We start from the raw sequence: 22,493 nt of genomic DNA, 5'->3' as shown, positions 1-22,493 counted from the left end.
GGGGTGGGGTGTGACGGTCGCTGAGAGCAAAAAGGTGCTAAAAATGGCAGAGCAGCAAAAATGGAGGAAGTGAGGTAATGGATGATACCCTGGAATCACTGTATCAGCCCTGGTTTACCTCTCTCTGGATTTGTAATGGGAAAGAAATAAACCTGTTATTTGGTTAAGTGATTAAAGCTAGATTTCTATCAGTTCTAGCCAAATGCTATCCCTCATGACGCATGCCCATCTAATATTAGCCTGTGCTTATCTTGAAGCCAAGAAGGCAAAAGGCAAAAAAGTAGACTCAGAAAGATGCAAAAAAGTTGATTCCAAATATAACATTCTGGCACCAGGAAGTCAGCTTTCTTTTCTTTCTTTTTTTTTTTTAAAGGTAAATAGTTACTTTATTTTCGAACTATACATGTTTTCCTCAAGCTTGATATATCCCTGTAGGAGTACTTATCCCTCTCTAAAAATAAATCATTAAGAAATGCTTTAGTTTTGAAATGTGGGATAAACCAAGTATGAACAAATGGCATACTGTTATTTGTTCAAAGAATAATTTCAAATATCAATTCTCATTTCTTTTTTTAAAAAGTAAGTTTCTAACAAGAGGTGTTGGCGAGGATATGGAGAAAGGGGAAACCTCCTACATTGTTGGTGGGAATGCTGCAGCCATTCTGGAAAAACAGTATGGAGGCTCCTCAAGGAGATGAAAATAGAGCTACCCTCTGACCCACCTAGCAATTGCACTACTAGGTATTTACCCCAAAATACAAATGTAGTGATCTGAAGGGGTACATGCACACAAATGTTTATAGCAGCAATGTCCACAATAGCTAAACTATGGAAAGAGCCTAGATATACATCAATAGATGAATGGATAAAGAAGATGTGGTAAATATATACAAAGGAATACTCTGCAGCCATCGAAAAAAACCCCAAAAAACCCCAAAAACGAAATCTTGCCATTTGCAACGACATGGATGGAACTAGAGGGTATTATGCTAAGCAAAATAAGTAATCAGAGAAAGACAATTATCATATGATCTCACTGTTATGAGGAATTTGAGAAACAAGACTGAAGATCATAGGAGAAGGGAGGGAAAAAAGAAACAAGATGTAACTGGTGAGAGAGACAGACTGTAAGAGACTCTTAATCTCAGGAAACAAACTGAGGGTTGCTGGAGGGGAGGCGGATGAGGGATAGTGTGGCTGGGTGATGGACACTGGGGAGGGTATGTGCTATGGTGAGTGCTGTGAATTGTGTAAGACTGATGATTCACAGACCTCTACCCCTGAAGCAAATAATACATTCTATGTTAATAAAAATAGAGTATTTGGGGGAAAAAATTTTTCCTAACATCTGTTCTTTGAAGGGTTAAGAGACATTTCCCATTAGGCCCTTAAAGAATAGCACTCAGAGAGCAAAAGGGCTTGTAGATTGAGTTTACTTATATATAAAATGTATATATTCAATACATTGATGTAGGATGTTCTTGTGTCCCGAAGAATAAAGTTCAATGTTATTCTAAAACGTTATTCTAAGCATAAAAATGAATGTAGAAAAAAAATTATTAACTTAATAAGCAACTGTCTGTATTTTTCCTTTCTAGCCCCATAAATAATATCACCTCTTTTTATTGTATGAGGTGGTAAGGGGCAGACCTGGAAAACACTGTCCCACTAAACTCAATGAATTACTTCATTTGGGGTAATTATTCATATACAACTCCAAATAAAGTTGACATTGTGGAAGCATGAAACAATATGCCATTGGGCTAGTTATCCCTGTGACCAAAGAAAAAGCAGGGAAAATGAAGTGAATAGGTGGCCAAGGGATCGGGGAGGACGGTGCTTTTAAGCCACCACTGAGGTGGGATATAGTCTTCCCTACTAATCTGCTTCTTTATTTTATGCTGTATTGGTTTATATTACACAAAACTTGATCTCTTCAAAGTTGAATATAAACATCACATTGATAACATAACAGTATTTTAAACAAGAGATAATGCTTTTTAAGAACTAGCAGACTTTTGTGAAGCCAAATCGCTCTCATGCAAATAGATCATTTTTACTTAATTCATTCAATACTCAACCCTGCCATGTGTCAAGCACTAATTAAGCAAATGAGATTCAGATGTGCGTGACATACAAACTGCTGTCCTCAAGAATGCACAGCCAAGTGGTAAGAATTAGCGTGCATCTTACCTCTATCAGAGTGCAAACCCAGGAACAAGGCTGAAAAGCAACTACAAAGCCTGAAGGAACAGGGTTAAGGTGTCAGAGCCGTCTCCTGGGTGCCTGGGTGATCTGGAATGGAGGGTGGCACTCTAAGAGGAGCAGCATATGCAAAGGAAAGGCCGCATGAAATGACACAACGCATGCAGACTGGAAGCAGTGAGTTGGTGAAGAAGCAAGAGGTGAACTGCAGACAAGAGTGGTTGACTTTGTGTACCTGGGACTTGGGAACTCTATCCCGAAGGCTTTGGGAAAGTGCTGAAGGGTTTAAGCAGGGACAGCAGCTCTATGCTAGGAAGCATTACTCTAACAGAGACTGACTGGCTGGGTGGGATAAGGGCCAAGGCCAGTCCAGAAGTTATGGAGGAGATGGGGCAAAAGATGATGGCAACAAGCAAGATAACCATGTTGGGTCTGAAGTCCTACGGAAGTGAACTCAACAGAAGCTGATTTTCATATAATGGAAACATTTCAAGTTCTGTTTTCAAATTCATTTCAAGTTCAAATTTCAAAACATTTCAAGCGCTACTTCCCCATCCCTTCACATTTTTTCCCCAATAAAAACACAGCCTTTACCACAACCAAAGGGACGGGGGGCTGGACTAGATAGTCTTTCATGCTTGTAGACCAAATGACAAGAAAAAAGAGTGTCCCATACCCCAAAGGATTTCTTCCCTTTATTGGATCATTCCCATTAGCCTGTGGAACATCTCTCAGTACTGTATCTTCACCTGGAAAAAAACATGCTCTCCTCCCAGTCCTCCAACCTGCACCCCAAACACTTCTTTGGTCTCCTGTAGTTAACTGCTCCATTTCCCTTCACAGCAGAACTCTCCAAGAGTGTTGACTACAGCAGGGTCTCCACCTTCCCACACTGTATTCATACTTCAGCTTGCTCCAATCCCTACTGCGTTTGTCAATAACCTCCATAATGCCAAATCCCATAGATGCTTCTTTCTCCATTTTGAAATACTTACTTTCCTGGGCTTCCATGACACCTCATTTTCCTGTTAATTGTTGCTGCTGTTTCCAACTACAGTGGCTTCTGTTTAGTCCTTTTTATGGTATCTCTTCTTCCTTCACTAGAGTGTTAAATGTTGAGAGAGTGTAAGAGTAAGTACTAAAACCTCCTTCCTTCTAAACTCTCTCCAGAGGTTAAGTTTATCCAGTACCATGACTCTAAATATAGTCTACATGTCACGCTCCTAAATTAGTGTGTTCAATGAGAACTCTTCCTTGAGCTGCAGACTCTCATCTGTCTACTTAGATAACCAACCGGCACCTCAAACACGGCCTGCAACAGATAACTGATTCATTCCATCTGCTAAAGCAAAATCCTGTTCCTTCTAAAGGTTTTCCATCTCAGTATAGAGTCTGGCCACACAACCAGATGCCCAAGCCCCAAACCAACTAGTCATCCCTGATTACTCTCTTTCATTCTCTACCTGACCCTCCAATATCCAAAGGATGTTGGTCCTGTTACCTTCAAAACAGGTCTCCAATCTGCCCCTTCCAAACACCCATACTACCCAAATTGTTCCAAAACCAGTGTCTTCTCTTTCCTGAACTATGCAGCAGTTTCTTAAAGACTCTTATTACTTTCCCCCTTGCCTCCCTACAATTCAATATTTACAAAAGACCTGGCATAATATTTTTTAAATGACAAGTCAAATCATGTCACTCCCTTATTTAAAAAAATCCTTGAATGAAAAATTCCATTTTATTTAGAATAAAATATGTGCCCCATGGCTTACAAGGCCCTGCTACTCTCTGTTACTGTATCTCCCAGACCTCATCTGGTACCCTCCCATCCCCAACTACATTCTAGTCACATGGGCCTCTGTCCTCTTCTTCCAGGCAGCAGCTAGAAGATGAACAGGTAGGGCCAAGTCTAAAGGGCAGCTTGTTCCTGCTTTAAGGCCTCTTCAATTATGTCCCTTCAGCCTGGATCTTTTCATAGCTGGTGTTTTGTCATTCAGATCTCAGCTCAAATGCTACCTGCTCAGAAAAGCCTGGCTAAATATTACACCTCAAGTTCTTCTCTATGATACTGTTCTTTTTATTTTTTTATAGCACTTACCACAATCTTACTTATGTTCATTATCTGCTTCTCCCAACCAGAATGTAAAATCTAGAAAGGGAAGAACCTCATCTGTCCTATTCCCTGCATAGCTTGAGAGCCAGACATACAGTGGGCACTCAATAAATACACATGTATTGAATGAATAACCCAATCCTCCTTGATTCTACAAATAAAATTTTCTTACAATGGGTGTTATAAGAAAGGAAAGACTGTAATAGAGCTCTAGATCATTAGAGCCGGCTTATAATATCACATCAGCACTTTGTTAATTTGCTTCTTTTCTAAGAAAAGTATATTTTCTGCAAAATGTCTTCAGGAAATATTCATACCCTAGAACAAAAAACAATTGGAAGGTGACCAGCCACAGAAATCTTGAAATCTTTCATCGAAGTCAATGACTCCAAGTAGCTCAGCAAGAAAAATCTATTTGAAGTCTTAAACCACCTACCAAAACAAATGCACACACATAAAAGAAAACAGCTTACAAACACAAAAAGGTAAGGTTAAGGCATCGCACATCCCAGCAAACTGAGAGCACCTCTGAGAGCACCTGCCAAGTTGGGATAAAAGTCAGACGTCAGCACTTTTCCTTTTGAACCGATCTTGTACAAAGAACCGTGATTTCTAAACAACGCAACATCTGAACACAAAACAGAACGCACTGAATGTTGAGAGGGATGCTAGAGTTGAACCATTCTGTGTCCATAATACATATAAGAACTAAAAAAGTATTTGTTGACTGAATGCCCTCTAAGATTACAGGTTGTGAACAAAAACATTTGTAACTTTTGAAGAATTCAAAGAGCTTTCAGAGAACTGGACGTTCAGGGGGCTGAGTATTTCATAAAACCAAGGAACCAGTGTTATTAATAAATGGTACTCAGAAAAATCATGCTCTTAGGCTGCTTTTGGTAGAGCATGTGTTGTGCGAGCTATTTTTCCAGATGTGCTGATTCATAAAACTTCAACAACGGCAAAAACCTCCAACTGCTATACATTCTTCCTAATATACCTATGAGGACAGGAGTAGAGGCAGGTACCCATAAGCCTAATTATTTAGGATGCTCATTCAACTCTGCCTTAGGTCAACTACAACCAAGCATAAATACATATATATCCCTCATTTAATGGCTCTGGAGAAAAGTGTCAATGTTGTAATACTTCCTTGTAATAATGATCCCAAGTTATTAGAACTAGGTGATTGAGTAGAGTCAGCTGTTAGGGCTTAGGAGCCTGATTATGTGGGTATCTATCTAGCTGGTACATGTTCAAAGACTTAATCAAACACAACCAATCATTCATTAGGAACAATATTTTCAATACTATTATAATATAAAACAAATCTTTTAATTTTTCAAGTGTTTTAAGAAACAACTTTATACTTAAACCAGCCTTGAAGCACAAAATTCACCAGTTACTTTTTTGTTTTTTACACTTTCCAGAACAACTGAAACACCCCCTCTGTGCACAGCACTATTCTAGGTGCAATAAAAGGGATTTTTAACCTTAGAAACACAATTTCACTTTTTGGAATAGTATCATCTCCTTTTCCAGAGAGTAAAAAATAAATAAAATCGCCATCGTTTACTACTGACTGACCTATCCCCAGCCTACTCTGGCTGAAGGAATGCTAATTCCTGTCAAATTTAAGTGTTCCAATGAATTCATCTTCTACTTTCCCCAAAATAAGAAAGCAGAAATAATTTTCATTAAAAAAATAAAAAAGAAACAGTTTCCCACAAAAGGACAATTTCTAAGTTTTTTTTTTTATTTTTTTTACCCTAGTTTTTAAGTTTTCTTCCTCCAATATTGCCTTTTCCTATACAAGGCAAACCAGACATCTTTTTGTGTTGTTTTCCTTTTCCTAAGAAAAAGTAATATATCTTGAAGACAAACCATTCCCAGGACTAGTGATAAATATTGGGGGGAAAAAAAAAAAAAACTTTAAAGGTGAATCACCTACATTATCTTGATGAAGTAAAAAAGTAAAAAAGCAGTTGGCGCTAAGATAGCTATTCCAAGTATCTGTGTTTAAACAATTTTAAAAACTGTTTATTTATTTTGTAAGAATGTACCCCTAGTCCAAAGTAACTATGTTTTAAAAAATTGGGGGCCAAAAAATTTATAAAAAACCCTTTCAGCCTAATAAAAATGATTATCTAGAAAATATTCCACATCATTAAGTCTGTCTTTAAAAGCTCCGATCCTAACGCACTCCTAAGGCACAGTGTTCCGGAAGGCATATGTGCTTCTGCTGGTGGTGCATGATGTACAAAGCATCCGTTACTGGTTCCAAGGGAGCCCTGACCGGCACCGTGCTCCTGATGCCGTGGGACTGTGAGAGGAGAGTCAGACATAGGCCCCCAGGGCTGCGTGGAACTCCGTGAGACACTGTACCAGCTGCTGGAACTTGGGCCTCTCCTCTGGATCTAAGGCCCAGCAACAAGCCATCACAGCAAATCTGCAATGACAAAAATGGAAAATTGGGCTAATGATGCAACAGTATTCCTAATCTTTTGGTCAATTCGATGCCAGTAGTTTTCTGTCTAAAGGTGGGCATGGGGAGAATGACATACCAAAAATCAATGAATATTACTGTACGTTAGCAGTTCTAAAATGAAAAGAAAGTAAAACGAGTTATCTGGATTTTATGTGTGGATTTCAGCTCTTCATAACATCATAGCAAAATACATCAGCAAATATAGAGAGTTCATGTAAATCCCTAAAACACAGACAAAATAATAATCAGTATTTTCTGAGAGAAAGAACTTGAAAGAAGAGGAAGATTAAGCTCTAAGCACCCTGGATCTACAGTAAAATCAGTGCAAAAGCTGCCACCTCACCGTGGTATAGAAACTTTCAGGGGATTCAGAAAGCAAGACCACAGTCATCTGTGCACTCAGTCACCCCTGAATAGCCTCCTGCCCACCCTCCTCCCTTTATATGGGAAGATTACCTACATGATGAAGGCTGGATACAGGAACTATCACAGCCTGGAACATTTTCCTTACATATCAGTTGGTACCAAATGGCAAGGCAAGATGACAATGAGAGAGGCTTTCTGTAACTAAGGCTGTATAAATAAGCCCTGTCGGACACTCACTCTACACAGAATAACTGACACGGTATTTCCTTACCATGTACATTACTGGTCTCTCAGACTACACTAAGCACTACAAGTAAAAGAACTATAAAACGTTCTTATGCCCAATGCGTTAACGAGTGATGAATCTGGCTGACTCTGTGGTTTTCTATGAGTCTAATTCAAGTCCAAAGAGTCATTACTCTCCAGAGGGAAGTCTCTGTATGAATATGGACACCTGCTCGTCTTCTTTTATCCCAGCATCATAAATGGAATGAAACCCACGTCTTCAAGCTCAGAGAAACTCACAGCTCATCTGGACAGTTGATTGGCTGGGCTATTCGATAACCATCTTTCAGGTATGCGGCCATCTCAAAGGGATCAATGTCCACATAGGGCGTCTGGCCCAGAGTCATGAGCTCCCACAGTGTCACTCCAAAGGCCCACTGAGGAAAGAAGGAGAAACACAATGAAGGAAATGTAAAACACTTGTCGGAGTGCTGTTGCCTGTGACCAGGTATGGACCAAAAATAGCACCTGACTCTTAAGGAAAGCAAAATACTATCTACAAAAAGAAGTCTACCATAGCTAGTTTCTCCTGCTGGGAGAAAAAAGCATTTTAATGAATGCACCCTTTAATAGGAATATCATTATTATATATTCCAACATATTATATATTCTACGGTAATTAGATCCCTTAGAAAGAATGGTTTTACTGCTGATTACAAGACCAACCACCCCAAATTGCTAATTATGTCTGAAGTTTTCTTAATATGAAGAATGTTACATTGAATAAGTATAGTTAATCTATATAATTGAGAAGTGGAAAATAAATTTAACTTTAGCCTAACTGGAGGGAAGAGAATTCTGAATAAGTTAACTATGTAAACTATGTAAAAATATAAGATGTCATGAATTTTTACTATACTCAAATGACTGAAATTAACAGATGAAGGTATCCTGAAAAAAGATTTTCTAACCTTGAGTAAAAGATCAGATTTATTTAAAATCAACATGTGAACTACTGGTAGAAACAGAAATCAAAAGCAGTGACAAGAGTGTTCATTCATGGTCCAACCAGAGCTCCCCATTTTGGCTCAGCCATGGTTACACTGACTCATAGGGATTGTGCAGAGGGCAGGTAACATGTCTACACAGAGTTACTGCATACGGCCAGAAAGGACTCAGAGCAGGGACTCCTGCTCATCTGTTGCCACCCACGAACCCTGAGATGAGAACAGCTTAACTGGATGAGGAGGAAGATAACATTTCTATGAGTCCCTTCTGTTCTAGACATTTTGAATCGTTTATCTCCATCTAATTTTCACAACAAACCTGTGAGAAGAACTGATAGCCCAATTTTACAGGTAAGAAAACTGAGGTTCAGAGAAGTAATTGGTCCAAAAACCAAAATTTTTTAATGAGCAAAGGAGAAAGAAATAGAGAAAAGGAAAAAACACAAGTTAAAAACAAGACTGTTTGCAAGATCTGAGCATAGTACATCAAATTTTAAGTAATTATTTTTCAATAGTAACAAAATCCAGAAATACTTCCTAAAATATACAGGTTTTTAAAAAACCTTATATTAGGGAACAATAATTTTATTTCTTATTATAATCTATGAAAACAAAACAAAACAAAACAAAAACCCAGTGGACAGATATCTTTAAGGATATTTAAAAAATATCAGTGGAGAATTCTATACCAAACCAAAATATACTTCAAAAACGAAGGCAAAACTACACACTTTTTAAACAAACAGAAGCTGAGATGGAAATCTGGATCTACAAAGAAAATGCATAGTATTAAAAACATGAGTAACAATTAGATTTTTCCCTTATTTTCCAGTTTAATGGATTATTTAAAGCAAAAACAGTAACAATGTATTGTGCGGTTTACAATGTGTATAGCAGCAAAATGTATGCCCACAGTAGCATAAAGGGTAGAAGAAGACGACAAATGAAAATATTAAGTACTTATGTTAAACACAAATGGTATAATATTATTTGAAAGTAGAGGGGTACATCATAAACTCTAGGACAGGTTTCTCAACCTCAGCACTATGTGTATTGTGGGCTGCACACTTCTTTGTTGTGAGAGGCTATCCTGTACCTTGTGGGATGTTTAGCAATATCCCTGATCTCTACTCACTAGATGCCCCGTGTGATAACTGAAAATACCTCCAAATGTCCCCTGGTGGGGACAACAAAACTGCCCCCTGTTGAGAACAACAGAATTGTTCCAAATTGAGAACCATTAAGCTAGACTAATAAAAAAAAAAAAAAAAGAACACAAATTGCTGATAATCAGAAATGAAAGAGGGACCATCATTACATCAAAAAATATAAACTCAACAACAGTAAGTTCAGTAACTTAGATGAAACGAACAAATTCCTCAAAAGACACAAATTACCAATAGACGTAAGAATAAATAGAAAACTTATGTAGCTTATATCTATTAAAGAAACTGAATTTGGGTTGCCTGGATGGCTCAGAGGGTTGAGTGTCTGCCTTTGGTTTAGGTCATGATTTCGGGGTCCTGGGATGGAGCACTGCTCAGCATGGGAGCCTGCTTCTCCTTTCTCCCTTTTCCTCTGCCCCTGCCTGGTTCTCTCTCTCTCTCAAATTAATAAATAAAATCTTAAGAAAAGAAAAAAGAAAGAAAGAAAAGAAATTGAACCGTAGTTAAAAATCTTTTCACGAAGAAAACTGCATCTCATTTCACTAGGTGAATCCCATCAAACTTGAAAGAAGAAAACAGAACGAATTTATGTTCATTCCCTATGGATGCCATAATGAAGTACCACAAACTAGATGGCTTAAACAACCGTATGTGTTATGCCACAGTTCTGGAGTCTAGAAATTCAAAATCAAGATGTCACCAGGGCTTTGCTCCCTCTAAAACTCATCTTTAGGGGAAGGATCCTTCCCTGCTCACGCCCAGCATCTGGTGGTGGCCATAAGTTCTTGGTGCTCCTTGGCCAGCAGACACAGCCCTTCACGCTCTGCCCTTCACAGACATTCTCCCCTCACATGTCTGTATCTCTTCTTACAAGGATACTAGTCATACTGGATTAAGATCCACCCTAACTGGGTAAGACCTCATCTTAATATTATTATCTGCAATGACCTTATTTCCAAATAATGTCACATTCTAAGGTGAATTCAAACTGTTCTACAGGGGGGCACAATTCAACCTACAACACAATCCTATGCAAACCCTTTCAAAAAACAGAGGAAGGTGAGTATTTCCCAATTCATTTTGAAGCCAGCATTCCCTTAAATACCAAAACCCAAAAGTTAAGTCTTTGGAACTTAATATCATTTTCATTGACAGATCATTAGGGTGGAGCAATGCCCATCCCAGAAGTCTGTGTTCTTGAAGGGGGTAGGGAGAAAAGAAGGAGGAACAGATGCAAATGCATGTGTAGTTTTAAAATCTCTATAGAGGGGCGCCCAAGTTGGTTAAGTGTCTGACTCTTCATTTTGGCTCAGACTGTGCTCTTAGGGTCATGGGAGCCCCACAGTGGGCTCTGCATTCCACATGGAATCTGCTTAAGGTTCTCTCTCTATATGCCCCTCATGCTTATATTCTTTCTCTGAAATAAATCAATCTTAAAAAAAAAAAAAAATCTCTATAGAGACAGAACCTCTATAACTTTCCTTAAAATTACTAGCTTAAGGGGTGCCTGGGTGGCTCAGTCGGTTAAGTATCTGCCTTTAGCTTTGATCATGATCCCAGGGGCCTGGGATGGAGCCCTGCGTTGGGCTCCCTGCTAAGCGGGGAGTCTGCTTCTCCCTCTCCCTCTGCGGCAACCCCTGCTTGTGCTCTCTCTCTCTGTCAAATAAATTAAAAACAAAAACAAAAAACTAATGGTTTAAAAATGGAAAAATGAGGGGCGGCTGGGTGGCTCAGTGGGTTAAGCCGCTGCCTTCGGCTCAGGTCATGATCTCAGGGTCCTGGGATCGAGTCCCGCATCGGGCTCCCTGCTCAGTAGAGAGCCTGCTTCCCTTCCTCTCTTGTGATTTCTCTCTGTCAAATAAATAAAATCTAAAAAAAAAAAAAAAAAGGAAAAATGATTTCAAATTAATAAAAGTTAAAGGAAGGTGCCTACATACATGCAGGTATCTGTCTATCTTAAATCTCTTAAAAGTGTACTCTAGGTAAACTTTTTAAGATAATGACAATGATCAGTAATGCTTATTTAGCATTTTAGTAATTTTTAGTAATTAGTAATTAAAATGATTTTAAAAATCATGTCTAATTTCTTTTTATTTATTTATTTATTTGACAGACAGAGATCACAAGTAGGCAGAGAGGCAGGCAGAGAGAGAGAGAGGAGGAAGCAGGCTCCCTGCCAAGCAGAGAGCCCGATGCGGGGCTCGATCCCAGGACCTGGGATCATGACCTGAGCCGAAGGCAGAGGCTTAACCCACTGAGCCACCCAGGCGCCCCATGTCTAATTTCCATATGGAAGGTAGTTCACTACTCTGATGGAACAGAGCCCAAAGAAGTAAAACTGGTTGGGTGTTCCCATCCCTTCTTCATGAAATGAGACGGATCGGTTCTTACTCACCAATTGTGGCAGCAGCTGTAGAAAAGGTATAATCAATCCAAACCAGATTTTGGAGGAAGAAACAATGGGAATGAGTAATAAGTGATACCGCCATTTTGTACACAGGGACTAACTCATCCAATGACAAGGGAGATACACTCTTAACAACTTCTGACTGTAAGGGGCCTTCACAGTAATGCTGCTGGTATCTGAGGTATGGAAGGTACCCAGGTATAAAAACAGTATAATTTGTATAAGCTGACTTTAAAAAACTACTTCTTTCACATTGTTTTGTCTACATTATTAACACTAAGCATCCACCTAAGGTTCTCATAATACATATTGCAACACTAAAAAACACCAAAACGTAGAACAATAAAGCCAAAGGGTACACTGCTGTTTCATTTCCTTAAAAGTCAACAAAAGTGATTAATTACATGTTGGCTCACCAACTCTTTAAAAAAAATCAAGACCAAATAGTATGAGGATGATTTGTGGAAATATTGCTCTCTAAAGTCTTCTGATAACTAAGCCATTTAAAATTTCGACAGACTTATTCTATAATTTCCTTTTGTTTGACATTGTTGAAAAGGGGGCAATAAGGTTAAGCTGTTTTTTCCAGAGTTTTATGAAAGGCTGCTGCTACATCTGTTAAAGAACATTTAGAGAATAACAATGTTCTTTTATTAATCTTACTCTTTTTCTCCCAACTTGTGTTATTTTATAGGTTCTAAATATATAGGACATGGAACTTTTTCCACTAACAACAAACACTGATGTCAGCTGTCAAAGTATATAAATAAGATTCTTTTCTACTTTTTTTTTTTTAAAGATTTTATTTATTTATTTGACAGACAGAGATCACAAGTAGGCAGAGAAGCAGGCAGAGAGAGAGGAGGAAGCAGGCTCCCTGTCAAGCAGAGAGCCCGATGCGGGGCTCAATCCCAGAACCCCGGGATCATGACCTGAGCCGAAGGCAGAGGCTTTAACACACTGAGCCACCCAGGTGCCCCTCTTTTCTACTCTTTACTGTAGTATTAACTAATGCTGGGCCTGTAAGAGATTTCCATTCTGTTTCTTCAGGAATTTATCAGGCAAGGCTGACCTCAGTGTACTACACATTGCTGAGAAAAGAATTTTGTCCATTTCTAAAAGGTCTCATCTGACCACAACGAAAGCAGCACAATTAGGTGTTTTATGATTGGCCTTTCTGTTAATACTAGAAACCTAACAACCCCTACTCACATATGAAATGGGATTCAGATGACCAAAGTGCAATTAATTTAATCTGGGTCAAGTGTTTTCCAAGCTTGAAAAATGAGAAGAATCATCTGGAGTGTCTGTTACAAGTACAGATTCTTCAGTCCTAACCTAGTAATTCTGAAGCCTGGAACTCAATATTTAAACAAGAGTCTTTGTTTAGTGTTAAGACCTAGCAAATTTAGAAATTAATCTTAGATATGTTAGCAGGACTAGTCAGAAAACAAAGATAGTTTTTATTTCTATTTTAGTATGGCTGATATTCAATAAAATGCCATAAAGTACTCAATTTGATAAGACCTGATATATGTCTACTCTCCTGCAACCACTGCCACAATCAAGATAATGAACATATCCATCACCTCCAAAAGATTCTTCCTGTTCTAGAATAATTTCCTCCAGTTCCTCCCCACTGCCACCTCTACCATTCCCAAGTAACCATTAATCTGCTTTCTGTTACTAGTTGGCATTTTCTAGAATTTTATATAACTGGAATCACTCGAACAGTACACGTCTTTGCCTAGCTTCTTTCACTGAGAATAATGATTCTGTCATTCATCTATAACACAGCACACATTGAGAGTTCATCCCTTTCATTGTTGAATAGTAGTCCATTATATGAATACAGCAGCTCGTTTATCCATTTACCTGTTGATGGACATTTGATTATCTCCAGGTTTAGTTACTGAAAGCTGTTATAAACATCTGTGTACAAGTACTGGTAAGGGTTTATGCTTTCATTTATCTAGGAGCAAAATAACTGGATATGGCAGATGTAACTTTTGCGGGGAGGAAGGGCTGAGGAGAAGGGAGAGAGAGAATCTTAAGTAGGCTCCATGCTGGGCCTCACAACCCTGAGATCATGACCCCAGAAGAAATCAAGAGTTGGATGCTTGACTGTCTGAGCCAGCCAGGTGCTCCAGATATGTTTAACTTTTTAAAAAACTCTCAAACTGGGGCGCCTGGGTGGCTCAGTGGTTTAAGCCGCTGCCTTCGGCTCAGGTCATGATCTCGGGGTCCTGGGATCGAGTCCCGCATCGGGCTCTCTGCTCGGCAGGGAGCCTGGTTCCCTCTCACTCTCTCTGCCTGCCTCTCTGCCTACTTGTATCTCTCTCTGTCAAATAAATAAATAAAATCTTAAAAAAAAAAAAAAAAAGAAACTCTCAAACTGTTTTCCAAAGTGAAGGTACTGTATCTATTAGACTCCCAGAAACAGCATAAGAAAGCTACAGTTCCTCCATATCCTTGGGAACGTCAGTCTTTAATTTTAGCCGTACAAATGGGTATGTAATGTTTTCTCACTATGGTTTTACTTTGCATTCTCATGACTAATGAATTTGATATTTTCATGTGTTTGCCATCTGTATATCCTCACTGATGAAGCATCTCTTCAAATATGTTTTCCATTTTTGTTACTGAGTTTTAAAAATTCCTTATATATTTTGTATGTATTTCCTTTATCAGATGTATATGATTTGCAGATATTTTCTCTGAATGTGACTTGTCTTTTCATTCTTTGAACATTATATTTCAAAGAGCACAAGTTTTAAATTTTGATAGCCTGATTTGTTCTTCCAGGGATCTTGATTTGATGGCCCAAGAAATCTTTGCTTAACACAAACTTCCAAAGGATTTCCTTCTTTGTTATCTTCTAAAAGTGCTATAGTTTTAGATTTCACATTCAAATCTCTGATCTATTTTGAGTTAATTTTTGTATATATGGAGAAAGGTTTGGATCAAAGGTCATTTTTTTGTAGCTGGATATTGAAGTGTTCTAGGACTGTTTAAAAGATAATCTTTTCTCCACCAAACTGCCTTTGCACTTTTTTGCAAATTAACTGTCCATACATAACGTGGGTCAACTTTTAGGTATTCTGTTCTGTTTAACTGGTCTACCTTCATGCCAACAGTACACTGTCTTGATTAGTGGAATTTTAAATCAGACCTCCAACTTTTTTCCTCAAAGCTGTTCTGGCTATTACAGTCCTCTGTATTTCCATATCAATTTTAGAATCAATCTGTCAATCAATTTCTACCCCCAAAATTAAAAGCCTGCAAAAATATTCTTTGCGACTATGTTAAAAACTATAGATCAACTTGAAGAAAACTAACATCTTAATATTGAGATTTCTGATCAATAAATAATGGTATAGCTCTCAATTTATACAGGTCTTTAATTTCTCTCAATAATGCTTTATAGTTTTCTTTGTGTAGATATTTCGTATTTTTGTCAGATATATTCCTAAGAAATAGCTTTGGATGCTTTTATGTTTTTAAAAAACTTAGGGAAATAAACAATATGGAGATTCTTCAAAAAATTAAAAATAGATCTACATATGATCTGGTAATTCCACTACTAGATATACCCAAAAGAAATAAAAATAGTATTTTGAAGAGATAAATGCACCCCTATGTTGACTGCAGCATTACTCACAACATATGGAAATATGGAAATAACCTAAACGCCCATCTACTGATGAATGCACACAAAGATGTAGTATATACACAACAGAATATTACTCAGCCATGAGGAAGAATATCCTGCCATTTACAACAGTAAGGATAAACCCTGAACATATTATGCTAAGTGAGATGTCAGACAGAGAAAGACAAGTAATATGGTATCACTTGTATGTGGAATCTAAAAAAGAAACTCATGAAAAATAGAGAGTAAAATGGTCGTTACTTGGGGATGAGGAAGGTGAGGATAAAACTGATGTTTAAGGGTACAAACTTGCAATGAGTAGTAAATAAGCCACAGTGATCTAATGCATAATATAATATAGACAATAATACTGTACTATAATTATAGTATATACAATATTTAAATGTATCCAACATGCTGTAACCTTAAATTTACAACGTTATATGTCAAATATATGCAATAAGAATGATCCAAAAAAACCTTTTAATTTGACTTTCCATTATTTGTATATAGAAATACAACTGATTTTTAAACATTGATCTTGTATCCTATAATCTTTTTAAACTCTATTAGTTTTAGTAACTATTTTGTATATCACACTGGATTTTCTTCATAGATGATCCGTTGTCCACAAATACTTTTTCCTACCCAATCTTTTCTGTTCGCTTTTTTTCCCCCCTTGTCTTGCCTTAGCATACTGGCTAGAACTGCAATGCAACACTGAAGAGAAGTGATAGAGAGTGGGCATCCTTGTCTTGTTCCTGTTATTAGGTAAAATAATTCAGTCTTTCAGCATTATGTATAATGTTAGCAACAGGTGTTCTGGTTTTGGTAGATGCCCTTTATCAGACTGAGAAAGCTCTCTTCCATTCCTACACTGCTGAAAATTTCTATTAGGAATGAATTGAGGATTTTTCCCCAATACTTCTTATGCATCCTGAGATGATCATATAGTTTTTCTTTTTTAGTATATTAATGCAGTAAATTGCACTGCTTGATTTTCAAAAGGTAAAACAAACTTGCATTCTCAGGTTAAAGCCTATGTGGCCAAAATACGATTTTATTTTATTTATTTTTTTTTTAAAGATTTTTCTTTATTTATTTGACAGACGGAGATCACAAGTAGGCAGAGAGGCAGTCAGAGAGAGAGGAAGGGAAGCAGGCTCCCTGCTGAGCAGAGAGCCCGATGCGGGACTCGATCCCAGGACCGTGGGATCATGACCTGAGCCGAAGGCAGAGGCTTTAACCCACTAAGCCACCCAGGCGCCCCCAAATACGATTTTAAAAATAAACTTTGGATTCTATTTGCTAAATTTTTGTTTAGGATTTTTGCATCTATGATCATAAGGAATAATGATCTATAGTTTTCTTCTCTCTGTCTGGTGCTATTTCAAAGTAGTGCTGACCTCACAGAATCAATTAGAAAGTATTCTCTCCTCAGTTTTCTGAAGGAAAGTGTACAGAATTTATATTATTTCTTCCTTAAATGTTTGGAATGCCAGTGCCCTAAGAGTTTTCTCTTTCAGGCAGGTTTTTAACTAAACATTCCATTTCTTTAACAGATACAGGGCTATTCAGATCATCTACTTCTTAAATGAGCTCTGAAAATTATTTTCTAAAGAATTTGTCCATTTCAGCTAAGTGTGTGAATTTACTGGGAAAACGTTGTTCATAATCTTACTACCAAATACCTGTGAAGATCTGTAATGCTATCAACTATCTCATTCACTACACAGTTAATTTGCAACGTATTTCTTTTCTCCTGCTTAGTCTGGTGAGAGATTTATCATAAATAGTACTCTCACAAGCACTGGTTTCACTGATTTTCTCTATTGTTTTTCTATTTCATATTTCACTGACTTCTATCTATATTATTTCTTTCATCTACCTACTTGTGGTTTAATTTGCTCTTTCTCTAGTTTCTTAAGGTAAAAATTAAGGTCACTGATTTGAGACTTTTCTAATATTGGTGTTTAATAGTATACATATTCCCCTTTGAGCAACATTCCCCCAAACTTTGAAATATAGTATTTTTTTCATTCAAGTCTAAATACTTGGTAATTTCTCTTTTGATTTCTTCTTTGATACACAGGTTATTTGGAAGTGTATTATTTAGTTTCTAAATATTGGGGTATTTTCTAGATTCCTATTTTTGATTTCTAATTTAATTCCACTGTGTTCACAAAACCCTATTTGTATGAATTGAATCTTTTTCTTAGTATATGTGCTGCCGAAGCGAGCACATGAATTGAATTTTTTATATTCACTGACTAGTTTTAAAGCCCAGAATATGATCTTAGTAAATATTCCACGTACTCTTTGAAAAGAATATGGATTCCGCTGTTGTTGGGTGGAGTGTTCTGTAGTTGTCATTTAGATTAAGTTGGTTGATACTATCATTCAAATCTACATCCTTAAGTATTTTCTATTTTATCAATGGGGGCACTGAAATGTATTCAATTATCTTTTAAAGAGATTTAAACAATAAGACATATATTTATGCATATAGTTAACATTTCTGGTGTTCTCTGTTCCTTTGTATAGATCTGTATTTCCATCTGGTATCGTTGGTTCCTAAAGGACTTTTTAAATATTTTTCATAATATAGGTTTGCTGATGACAATTATTTCAGCTTTGGTATTTCTAAAGAAGTCTTTATTTCCCCCTCACTTTTGAAAGATATTTTTCACTGGGTACAAAATTCTATGTTTGCAGGGTTTTTTCTGAAAAGTACTTTTAAAATGTTTAACTGTCTTCTCTGTTGCACTGCTTCCAATTTTCTTGGTTCCTTTGCCATCCTTTTCTTTTCTTTTTTTTTTTTAAAGATTTATTTATTTGACAGATAGAGATTACAAGTAGGCAGAGAGGCAGGCAGAGAGAGAGAAAGAGAGAGGGGAGGAAGCAGGCTCCCAGCTAAGCAGAGAGCCTGACACGGGGCTCGATCCCAGGACCCTGGGATTATGACCTGAGCTGAAGGCAGAGGCTTTAACCCGCTGAGCCACCCAGGCGCCCCGCCATCCTTTTCTTGGTTCCTTTGCGTAGTAACATGTTTTTGTTTTTTGTTTTTTTTCTGGATGCTTTTAAGATTTTCTCTTTATCACTAGTTTTGAGCAATTTGATTATAATGCACTATCGTTTAGTTTCTTCTCACTTCTTGGATTTGGGGTTTGTTCAGTTCTTAGATCTGTGTGGATTTATAGTTTTCCCAAATGTGGAAACATTTCAGTCTTCCTTACTCTTTGTCCCTTCCCTTCACTCTGTGAACCCTAGTGAAGTTACCCCAATGAGAGATCCTTCTTCAAGAATTTCCTGCATCTTTTCTCTCCTTCTATTTCTTGTTTTACTCCCATCCCAGAAGAAAGGTACTCCTCTTCCCATGCCGAGACCTGTATACCTCTAACTGGGACCTCCTGAGCCCATTCACCAATCATCTCTTGGACCTCCCCCCAAAAACCACATGTCCAATCTCTTTCTTTCTGGCCTACAAAGAACCAATTTAAAAAAAAAAAAAAAAAAGGCAAAATGGAAAAGTTAACACAAAGAAGGCCTCTCTTAATCCTGCCATTCCATCAAATCAAGATCATTTCACTCTCTTTCATAGCTGTACTCCTTCAAAGTATAATCTACATATTGCCCCCCCTTTAACATCTCCCACAGAGCCCATAATAATCACATCTATCTTTAATGATTTACTAAATCCACTCATTCAAATGCCCTCAATAATTTCCTAATCCTTTCTGACCACTGCAGGTATGTTTATAAACTAAAGTCTCCCTGAAACTATTTCTTTCCTTGGCTTCTATAACACAGCATTCAATTTCTGTTTTAATCCTTTGTTCATCTTTCTTTTCTCACTAACTGAAACTACATATTCCCTATATTCTTCCCTTGGCCTTCTTCTCTCTATATATTCACTACCTCTGGGATCAAACCCTCCTGTTCATTCAATCTCCACTTTAATGTAGCTCATGTCCAATTTCTAATATCCTGCTTCTATATTTTTCAGAATTCCAGACCCACATCCCATCCATTAGCGTCTTGAATTCAACATGACTCATATCAAATCAATCCTGTTTTCCCCAAACCAGATATTCTACCTGTCGTCTTCAACTGTGTTGCATCTTCACACTGACTTAAGATTTACTTCAACAGCAGAACTAAAGAAAAGTACAGATCAAAGATTGCACTGAAGCTTTCAGAAACATGGGCCCCAGGTAGGCAAGCAGAGTAGACATCTATGCAATGTATCTGACAGTTAAGAGCGGAGCCTCAGTGCACAACAATTAATAAATGTACTCATAAATAAAACTGTAGTCAAAAGAGATGAAATCTTTGAAGCAAAGTCTGCGAGAGTGAAACAAGGAGAAATGTGAGACTCAGCATGGAAATAAAGAGGGTAAGAAGTCTGTATGAGCCATTCAGGATTCTTTTTTTTTTTTTTTTTTTTTTTTTTTTTTTAAATATTTTTATTTATTTGACAGAGAGAAATCACAACTAGGCAGAGAGGCAGGCAGAGAGAGAGGAGGAAGCAGGCTCCCCGCGGAGCAGAGAGCCCGATGCGGGGCTTGATCCCAGGACCGTGAGATCATGACCTGAGCCGAAGGCAGAGGCTTTAACCCACTGAGCCACCCAGGCGCCCCCATTCAGGATTCTTTTACACATTCAAGTACACAGCTCTCCGGAGATAAGATTAACATAGCCGCGGTGAATGTTCTTAAAATAAGTGACTCAAAAGGTATACATATGTACATCAATTTCAATTCTATAACTATGGAACACCTGCTAAAGGAAAATAAGTAAAGCAGAATTTCCACTGCCCATTCTGGGAAGAATGACTTATGCATAAAAATATAAGGCAGCAGTGGTAGGTGCCGTTAGGTAAGTATAAAATTCTCTGGGGATCCAAAGAAGACTACATCAAAGGGCATTAAAGTATCTTGTGTCTTTGGACCCAAGAGGAATTCCAGATTGGATGAAATGCAGAATATTAGGAAACGTACAATGGAAAATATAAAACTAAAAAGGGAAGATAAGGCAAGAAACAGAATGCTCTGAAAACCAGGGGAAGGAGTGTGGCTCTTTTTTACCAATTCCCTGTAATTAAGAGTTGATTTCGGGACACCTGGGTGGCTCAGTGGGATAAAGCCTCGGCCTTCGGCTCAGGTCATGATCCCAGAATCCTGGGATCAAGCCCCACATCAGTCTCTCTGCTCAGTAGGGAACTGCTTTCCTCCCCCTCTCTCTGCCTTGTTGTATGTACTTATGACCACTGTCAAATAAATAAATAAAATCTTAAAAAAAAAAAAAAAGAGTTGATCTTGAAAATTAACAACTTAGGAAACAATAGATGTTGGCGAGGATGCAGAGAAAGGGGAGTCCTCTTACACTGCTGGTGGGAATGCAAGCTGGTGCAGCCACTCTGGAAAACAGTATGGCGGTTCCTCAAAAAGTTAAAAACAGAGCTACCCTATGACCCAGCAATTACACTACTAGGTATTTTTATCCAAAGGATACAAACATAGTGATTTGAAGGGGCACATGCACCCAATGTTTACAGCAACAATGTCCACAACAGCAAAATATGGAGAGAACCCAGATGTCCACTGACAGGTGAATGGATAAAGACGATGTGGTGTGTACACACACACACACACACACACACACACACACACACACACAATGGGATATTATTCAGCCATCAAAAGGAATGAAATCTTGCCATTTGCAACAATATGGATGGAACTACAGAGTGCTATGCTAAACGAAATAAATCAGTCAGAGAAAGAAAAGTATCATATGATTTCACTCTTACGTGAATTTAAGAAACAAAACAGATGAAGGAGGAGAAGGGAAGGAAGAATAAAATAAGATGAAAACAGAGAGGAAGACAAATCATAAGACTCTTAACTACAGGAAACAAACTGAAAGTTGGTTGCTGGAAGTGGGTAGGTGAGGGGATAGGGTAAGTGGGTGATGGTCATTAAGGAGGGCACGTGATATAATGAGCAGTGGGTATTGTATGTACTTAATGATCACTGAACTCTACCTCTGAACCTAATAATACAGCATATGTTAATTAAATTGAAATTTTTCAAAAGATTTTATTTGAGAGAGACAGTGAGCGAGTGAGTGGGAGCATGCACAAGCTGGGGAAGGGGCAGATGGAAAGGGAAAAGCAGACCCCCTACGAGAGGGGAGATGAATTGGGGCTTGATCCCAGGACCCTGGGTTCATGACCTGAGCTGAAGGCAGACACTTAACCGACTGAGCCACCAAGGCCCCCCTTAAGTTGAATTTAAAAAAAAAAAAAAAAAGAGGGGCACCTGGGTGGCTCAGTGGGTTAAGCCGTTGCCTTCAGCTCCGGTCATGATCTCAGGGTCCTGGGATCGAGTCCCACGTCAGGCTCTCTGCTCAGCAGGGAGCCAGCTTCCCTCTCTCTCTCTGCCTGCCTCTCTGCTACTTGTGATCTCTCTCTGTCAAATAAATAAATAAAAAATCTTTAAAAAAATAAAATAAAATAAAATAAAAATTTAAAAAAAAAAAGAGTTCAATTTGAAGATCAAAATATCACGGAGGAATATTCCTAGTAGTGAAAGCTTGAGTTCACTTAACTTACCAACATTAATTGATTTTCACAAGTTTTTAAAACTGGCATCCACTGTGCAAAATGTACAGGCTTAATTAGTATATATATATCCCTTCCAAAATAGTCAGTTTTTGGAAGTTTTCATTATCTTATGAATTTTAAATTTTTAGACATGGTGTCTAGGCCTTTTCAATAACCATAACTGAAATACACATCTATAGGAAGGAGTATATTACTTTTAAAAAGCTTTACTATTTAAAATTTAAGATATCATTAAT

At 37.9% G+C, this 22,493-nt stretch overlaps 1 protein-coding gene across 2 annotated transcripts in view; it reads right to left on the bottom strand.

Annotated features, from left to right (window-relative positions):
- Positions 1–5,606: 5,606 nt before the first annotated feature.
- The window catches only part of RYK (receptor like tyrosine kinase), an 87,666-nt gene continuing 70,779 nt past the window's right edge, over positions 5,607–22,493 (bottom strand). For both annotated transcript variants that reach the window (XM_046003025.1, XM_046003027.1), the window contains exons 14-15: positions 7,698–7,834; positions 5,607–6,767 (exon numbers count right to left, since the gene is read on the bottom strand). In XM_046003025.1, coding sequence (XP_045858981.1) covers positions 6,656–6,767; positions 7,698–7,834 — 249 coding nt within the window. In that variant the 3' untranslated portion in view covers positions 5,607–6,655. The remainder of the gene's footprint in view (positions 6,768–7,697; positions 7,835–22,493) is intronic.

The sequence above is a fragment of the Meles meles genome, chromosome 4, assembly GCF_922984935.1.
Source record: "Meles meles chromosome 4, mMelMel3.1 paternal haplotype, whole genome shotgun sequence".
Lineage (NCBI taxonomy): Eukaryota > Metazoa > Chordata > Mammalia > Carnivora > Mustelidae > Meles > Meles meles.
Note: the sequence above shows the minus strand (reverse complement) of the source record. Positions and strands in the feature narration are given on the sequence as shown.